This window comes from Nipponia nippon, unplaced genomic scaffold (assembly GCF_047370975.1).
Source record: "Nipponia nippon isolate SJK-2023a ecotype South Korea unplaced genomic scaffold, ASM4737097v1 scaffold_5, whole genome shotgun sequence".
In the NCBI taxonomy this organism is placed as follows: domain Eukaryota; kingdom Metazoa; phylum Chordata; class Aves; order Pelecaniformes; family Threskiornithidae; genus Nipponia; species Nipponia nippon.
This window is the reverse complement of record NW_028262369.1, coordinates 75,815,776-75,823,414: the sequence shown is the minus strand read 5'-3', so window position 1 is coordinate 75,823,414 and position 7,639 is coordinate 75,815,776. Positions and strand designations below refer to the sequence as shown.

General features: G+C 52.3%; 1 protein-coding gene across 1 annotated transcript; it reads left to right on the top strand.

Annotated features, from left to right (window-relative positions):
- The first annotated feature begins 5,767 nt into the window (after nucleotides 1-5,767).
- HOXD12 (homeobox D12) lies at nucleotides 5,768-6,876 on the top strand. The gene is made up of 2 exons (XM_009462345.2): nucleotides 5,768-6,329; nucleotides 6,597-6,876. The coding sequence occupies exons 1-2, from the start codon at nucleotides 5,768-5,770 to the stop codon at nucleotides 6,833-6,835; spliced, it is 801 nt and encodes a 266-aa protein (XP_009460620.1). The 3' UTR covers nucleotides 6,836-6,876.
- The last annotated feature ends 763 nt before the right edge of the window (nucleotides 6,877-7,639 follow it).

Sequence of the window (7,639 nt, the reverse complement as noted above, 5' to 3'; positions counted from 1 at the left end):
TCTATTAGTTGCGGACAGTGATGGATATATAAACTCAATTTACGACCAGCTAAAGACTTTTGGAAAGACTTGAAAATATATTTAATTTTTTTTTTCTACTTCCAGCGGTGGCGAAACTTTGGGAATTGTTTTCTATGAAAGTCAGCGTTTTTCTCTCAGTGGAAAGGAGCGCTGACAAATCCTGAATTATAGTTCTGTTTCTTCCTTTTGAAAATAATAATAATATTAATATTAATTATATTTTCTGTTCTTCCCTCTAGGCCAGTATAAACGAATTTAAATATGTTGAACGGTTACAGTTATAACTTTCTTAAATGCTTAACTCTTTGGGGGGGGGGGTCTGTAATTTTTTTTTCTTCTCTGAACAACAGCCAGTGCCAAAAAGTGTCAGTTTTGATTTGGTATCGTAAACTTCAAAACACGCCGAGTGGAAAAAAAAAAAAAAAAAAAAAAACCAACAATCGGAAAATGCAAGAAAGCCGGAGTCCGGACCCGTGGCAGCACCCGGCTGCTGCCAAAATCCGCCGAGCCCACCGGGACCCGGAGAGAATTGCGAGTTGTGTGGAGGGGTAACGTCTGCAGCCGGATTTTTAATTGCTTTTTCGAGGGAGGAGAATCTCTCCGAGGTGTTGCGGGGCGCCCAGCACGGTCCCAGGCAGGTCCCACCGCGCTCCCCGCTTCCGCAGGTTTGGGTTTGGTTGGGGGAGTTGTGGGGGTATTTTTTTGCCGCGGTTTCGTTTTCGGTGGAAGGATTTCGTATTCCCCGGTTGCAAAAGGAGGCGCCTGTTGGCGGAAAGGGGGGTTTCGGGCCCGGGCGGGCGCCGCCGGCCTCGGGGGCTGCGCGGCCGGGCGCTCGGCGGAGGCGCGGCTCGGGGCACGGCGGGGAAGCGCTTGCGGCGGGACCCGTGGGCCGGCTCCTCCTGCGGCCGGGGGAGAGGCTGCCGCTGCGGAGGTGTGCATAGACCCGCGCAGACCTGGTGTAAAATGCCCGCGCTAGCCTCTTTGTCCGGACAAGCACAAGACTCTTCTCCTTCCTCCCGCCACGGCGCTTAAAAAAAAAAAAAAAGAAACAAAACTCCTGGTCGGAGAAGTGAAGTTCACCGCTAACTTTTAATTTACAAAAATAAACGGGTGTTAATGACAGAAGCAATAAATAAGTAATTTCAAAAGATGCCATAATTTATATAGGCCGAAAGGCTAGGATTTTGACGATTTGTTTATTATTTTAAAACTAGTGTGCATGTTATGATATACACAGGGTGCTCAGACACGCTAGTCTACTACTAGGAGAGAGAAGCGCTATCCTCTCTGTTAATGTGCCTCGACTAATTATTAAAATGTTTGTGTTCCGAACTAGTATTATTTATTATAATATACTATTGCTCTAAACACTTTGATTACCAGTGTATGTGGGTAAGACATACGGTAAGATTGTTTCTCCATAAACCATATCTTTTTCTTTTCTTGTCTTAAAGTCTGCTTTTACTTTGTGTTGGAAACATTGGCTGAACTTCCGAGCTGTTAACGATGTTGCCAAACTGTTCCTGAACCGTCTTTAATAAAACTATTTCTTTTCGATATATATATATATATATATATAAAGAGAGGAAGAAATTCGCCTTCTTTTTGCAGCAGGGCGTTTCGCGGGCTCCAGGCTTGCCTGGGATCTTCCCAGGGCAACTTATAGGACGCGGTTCTTGGGAAGGGAGAGGCAGATACGATGCGAGGCACGCTGAAGGAGGGAAAGGCGTATCCGAGATGCCGCTGGGGAAGGGTTTTTTGGGAGAAAGAAACGCTGCCGGCGAGACATACCCGGGGTGGGAGCCCGGGGAGAGTCTGTCTTTCCCCTCTCCCCCCGGGCCCGGCTCTGCCTGCCGGTGCCCAGCGGCCGAGCTCCTTTGTTTTCCCCTCCCCGGCTGGCCCGGCACTTGCCGGTGCCCGGCGGGGCTCCGCGGCGGCGGGGGCGGCCGGCCCGGGGCAGCGCCCCTCCGTTCGCCCCGCAAGCGGCGGGCTGCGGCGGGGGGTTATCTTCCGCCTCCTCCGCCCTCTTCCTTCCCCTTTCTCTTCCGCTTGCACGTTCACAGCTTTCGAGGCGTTTATTTTCCCTGAACGGGCGAAAAAAGTCCATTTCGGAGCATTTCAGATTTTATCGCAAAGTGCATTTTTGCTTGATTCTTGGAAAAGAGGTGACTTGTGGGGCACATCATTTAAGTACCTGGAACAGCCCTCTCTCCTGGTGCAGCCTTGTTTTCTCTGAATGTTTTAAATTCTTCTTCCCCCTCTCCCTCTTGGCATCCCCCCCAGCCACACATACTTCGGTCCTATTAATTCTGGAGAAGTTTTTCCTCCCACCGAGCCTCCCCGCAGAGGGAAGGCCGGGCACTGCCAGCGCTGTTGTGTTTCCCGGCGGCGGGAACGGGCCGTTCCCTTCCTCCTTCCAGGCTTAACCTTCGGCTTTGCCGGTCTCCGGGCTCTCAGAAGACGCAGCTTTGCCACGGCCAAAGCTCCCTTCCCAGGGCAGGAGGAAACCCGAACTGGCTGACAAATCGGTACCAGATGGGGAGGAGTCGCCTTTTAATTTCGTAACAACGTGCAGAAACGTTAAGAAACCGGCAGCTACAGCCAGGAGGAAGGCGCGGGCAGGGCTGCGGGCCGGGGCACATCAGCCCGTCCACCTACCAGTGCAGACTGAAAGGGTTTTCTAAGCCTGGAGCTGGGGGATTGACGGGTGTTATTCAAAATCCCCGTGCCTTTTCTCTAAACGCGGACGGCTGCGACCGGCTGCAGCCGCGTTTAGAGAAAAGGCCGTAATGATTCGCCTGAAACGGAGCGCGCATTATTACAGATAATTAATATGTACCTCGACAGAGCGAGCTGCAAATGCGCAGTGGCACAATGATGCATTGCAGGCCGGCCGGCTCGCCTGCCCCGCGGCTGCCATGGAGCTTGGCTCCTGTCAGGCAGCGCGATTTCCCAGCCATGTCTGAGGCAATCCTGCCATCTCCTGGACAACCCCCGGCATAGGCGGGGGAAGCCTTCGCTGGCTTCGGGAGCCGCGTTTCCGAGTGATAAATGAGCGAGGGAGACTACTCGGTCACACGCAGAGCAAGCTTCATCTGTAAACTGCAAGAATATGCCAGGGATGCTCTGATGTTCAGGCCGATCCGGTTGCCTATTTAAAACCAAAAGAAAAAAAAAAAAAAAAAAAAAAGAGCGGCAAGGAGCGTGTGAAAGCAGCCCCCCGGGTCGCCCTGTTCCCCAGCGGTGATATTTCCTGTACAGGCACCGGCGGGGGAACCCGCGGCTCAGAACGGCCGCCGCCCCCCAAACCAGAAGCCGGCTGCGGCTGGCAGAACCAGCCCGCGGCCGGCCGGGGCTCCCTCCGCACCGCGGCGGCGGCCGGCCGCCCCGGCAACAAGATGTCTCTGTCAGTTCTTTTCCCTACAGATTTAAACACCAACATCGCTTTCCGCAGCTGTGAGTGTCTCCAGCTACTCCAGATTTTGCTTTTCATATTTTTTCGCGGTATTAATTAGCAACTACAGATGAGTTGAGCATTAATTGAAAGCTCTGTTTTCTCTAACCCCATAAAAGTTAGTTTGAAGTGTCACCTTTCTTTCCGGTAACTGGGAACTCACATCCATTCCTCGTGTTTATTGCGGGCAAAAAAATATAGTCTTTGAACACAAAACGTTCCTTCTGTCTTCCGAGAACCGAAAATCAGAGTCAGCTTTTTTCGTAAAAGGCGATTATGCGTTTACCCATCCTCTTGGGGAGAAAAAAAGCAGAAAACAAGTAAGCTAATAAGAGGGAGATTCAATTGGTAGACATAACTCAAACAATAAAAATTAAAGGCAGTGGTCAGTAATATCCTCCAGCGGTGCTTGTGTGGTCCTGTGTGGTTTAGGAGAGACCAATCATTTAAAGAGTTCTTCCAGGGCAATGAAATTACTGCAGAATTTACCCCAATTTCCCATTAAATAGAAAGATGAATTTGATTAGGAGAATGTCAAGAGGGGCATTTTCTCTGATCTCGGCGTAGAAATAAAACCAAGATTAAAACTATGATTAACAGGACAATAACACGGAAAATTAACCCTACCTGTTAACTAGGTTCAAGTTTTTAACCGAGGTAATGAAAGTGGCCAAGTGCGGCCATCGAGGCTCTGCCTGAAGCTGGGCTCGCTCAGACCAGGGGAGCTCCTCTTGGAAAAGCGGCCGAGGGCAGAAAGGCCTGGCCCGGCTGACGGAGGGGCCTCCAGAGCCCCCCGCGGGGCTGGGGGGCGGCGGGGTCGGCAGCGGCCGGGGAGCGGGGTGCCCGCGGCCGCGGCGGAGCTCGGCTGGGCTCCGGCGGGGCGCCCCTCCGGGAGGCGTCCGGCCGCTCGGCCCGGTGCGGGCGCCTCTGGGTGCAGCACACGGGGCCTCGGCTTGCCTCTGGGGGAGGTGCGCTGCCTCCCGACCCGCACAACCTCCCGTGAGGATGCTCTCATAGGATTTTATTCGTACTTACTCCGGTGCTACGGGGAAAATGGGGGAGAGAACGGAATAACTGGGCTCTCGTTTGATCTCTCAAAAATGTAGAAATATGTATAACCCCCCAAAATAACACTGCAATTACACTGTAAGGGATCGTTTTCTTGTCAGGGAGACAAATTCCTCACACGCAACTTGGGAGATAGCAGCGGGGTACCCAGCCGGGGCTGGCTCCCCTCTGCCCACCGCTGCGCTCTCATCCCCTCTGCTGCAGAGCAGACCCGGGCATTTTCTGCTTTGCAGTCTTTCGATTCTACTTATTTATTTATTTTTTATCTCGGCGGGTTGCTCAAGTAATTCCGTATTGTTGCTGCTGTTATTCTCGGTTTGTTGATGTTTGTTTGGTTGTATTTTAAAGGCAAAATAAACCCCGAGTTTTAGAAGAGTGGTTTAAAAACTTGCCTTCGCTTCGCGGTGAAGATGAAAGGTAAAAAGTGCAGACGGGCGGACCTAAGAGAATACTAGTCATTAGCGTACCAGAATGACGATCCTGGTAATACCCGATCAATTAAGATTTTAATTGCAAGCATATGCAGATGCATATCATGTTGCTCGCAATTAAAACAAACGCGTATATAAACCGGACAAAATGCGTGTTCTGCGCACACAGACACACACAGGCACGCACAAGGTGTACTGCTCTGTACAGGGGCAGAAACACGTACGTGTGCCCTCAACAGCCACATCTCCTTCCCCTTAGTGGGAAGGAGCCATCGTAGGTTATTCCCAGCCCGCCGTGCACACTCCCATCGCGGGGACAGGTCTCGCCCCGGCGGCTGCCGGGCGCAGGGCGGCTGGCCCCGGGGGGCGGCTGGCCCCGGGGGGCGGCTGGCCGCGGGGTGCTGCCGGCCCCGGGGGCTGCGCCCGGGGCTGCCCTGTCCCCTCCGCAACTCTGCAAATGTTTGTTTTCCCCTCATCTTTCCTCTGGCGCCGCGGCTTTGCCAGCCAGCCCCGGCCACTTTTATAGAAGCGAAGACCATGTTTTCCCCTCCCCCTTGCGAGCTCGGTATTTTCATATTTCAAGTGTTATCATAAGACTTTTAAAAAGGGGGGGAAAAAAAGAGAAGAAAAAAAAAAGGGGGGGACTCTGTGGCTCGGTGGCTGGAGGCGGTGCTGAAATTACCGGCTTTGAAGAACCTGTCTGCAAAGTTTCGTCCAATCGTTTCAGGCTTTCCGCTTATTCCCTGTTGTAACTAAATACTGCTGTAAGAACAGCTGAAGTCCTTTGTTGGAAATGTGTGATCGCAGTCTCTACAGATCTGGCTACGTTGGTTCTCTCTTGAATTTGCAATCTCCAGATTCCTTTTATTTTCCTAATTTGCGGGCTAATGGCAGTCAATTGGCGGCTCTGCCCACCATTTCCTACCCCCGGAGCTCGATCCCCTGGACTTGCTCAAGTTCGTGCGCAGCCCAGCCGCAGAGCCACGCGTTCAGCGGCGCGGCGCAGCCTTACCTCCCCGGCTCCGTTCCAATCAACATCAGCTCCAACGGCAACAAAGAGTGCCTGGAAGACAACAATAAATATTACGCCCACGATGCGAGCTCCAAACAAGAGGAGAGATGCAGGCAGAGGCAATCTTTCGCAAATGACCCAACTGTTACTCACGCAGCCAACTTAAAGCCCGTAAAGTATGACCACTCGAGCCTGCAGAGAAGTTTGCACGGCTCGGCTGCTCTTTTTGAAGTGAATTCCTGCACTTCCAGCTTAAAGGAGGACATCAAGAATTCCGTCAACTTGAACCTGACAGTTCAGCCCGCAGCAGTCCAGTCATGCCTCAGACCTTCAGTGCAGGATGGTATGCCTTAAATATCTCGCTTTAGTTAGAGGCGACCTAGCGATGCTTGCTTTCTGAGAGATGCCTGTAATTGCTTTGTAACCCCCCTGTAGCCCATTCGGAGCGATAATCACTTAATGCGACTCGGAGGTAGATAGAAATCGTGCTGTCAGACGTGCTTTGCCAGGTTTGCCGACCTAGTTTAGCCCTGTTGTCTTGCGGGTTTTTTTGCATATTCTCTTTCATACCCAGCCCTCATCCACTAAATTATCGACGTGTTTGTTGTAGGTTTGCCTTGGTGCCCCACCCAGGGGAGATCAAGAAAGAAACGGAAACCTTACACAAAACAACAAATTGCTGAATTGGAAAACGAGTTTCTCCTCAATGAGTTTATTAACCGACAGAAGAGGAAAGAACTATCAAACAGACTGAATTTAAGCGATCAGCAAGTTAAAATTTGGTTTCAGAACCGGCGGATGAAAAAGAAAAGAGTAGTAATGCGTGAGCAGGCGCTTTCTATGTACTAGAGCAGAGTCCGCCCGTTCCTGCATGAACTTGTGCCCGGAGTGTTCACCCCTAGAGTAGAGCGTATTCGCGAGTGAAACGCGGGGAGAGTGGTTTTTGACCATTTAAACCAAGTTCTCGAAACGCGTAGGACCCCTGTGTAAATTGGCAAACGCTGAGTTCTTAGCCAAAATGAAGAAGACAAGCCAGACCAGCACGGAAACCTGTATTATCAGCTTTTTATCTTTCTTTCTCCTTTTATATAGATGGTCTCCTGCTTTTTACCCTCTCTTTCCCCGGAGAACGAGCGGTGCTAAACTAAAATCGATTTCTTTTATCTGTATGTAAACACCATTTTGCAGCAAAATAAAGGAATAACGCCTAGTAAAGACGTCAGCTCTGTGAGTCCCGGCTGCTCCCTTCATCTGCTGCCCTGCACGCCAGGGCGAGCCTGCGGCGCCGGCTTGTTTTGCGGTTTGGAGTAACCTGCTCGAGCAGCGGTGGGGGAAAGTGGTTAACAAATAAACCTTTTTCTTTCTTTTTTTTTTTTTTTTTTTTTCCCCCTCCCCATCCCCCCGCTCGGAGCTGCAGATCCGGCCGCGGCCCGGCGGAGAGGGCACGTGACACCCGCGGAAGGCCCGCGCGTAACCTGCGCGCCGGCTCCGCGGCGGCCGCTCCCGCCGCTCGGCTTGCGGCTGCCCGCCCCGACGGCAGGGGCGCGGGCGGAGGGCAGCCCTGGCTGCCCGCCGGGGGGGCCGCCGCCCCCGGCCGCGGGCTGGGCTGCTCCCCGGGCACGGCGGAGAGGTTCCCCCCCTCGGGAAGAAGTG

Bases quoted from the DNA above. Each gene is read 5' to 3' on its own strand.
- HOXD12 (XM_009462345.2), top strand. From the start codon at position 5,768: ATGTGTGATCGCAGTCTCTACAGATCTGGCTACGTTGGTTCTCTCTTG. The intron at 6,330-6,596 runs GTATGCCTTAAA...TGTTTGTTGTAG, and splicing joins CAGACCTTCAGTGCAGGATG to GTTTGCCTTGGTGCCCCACC.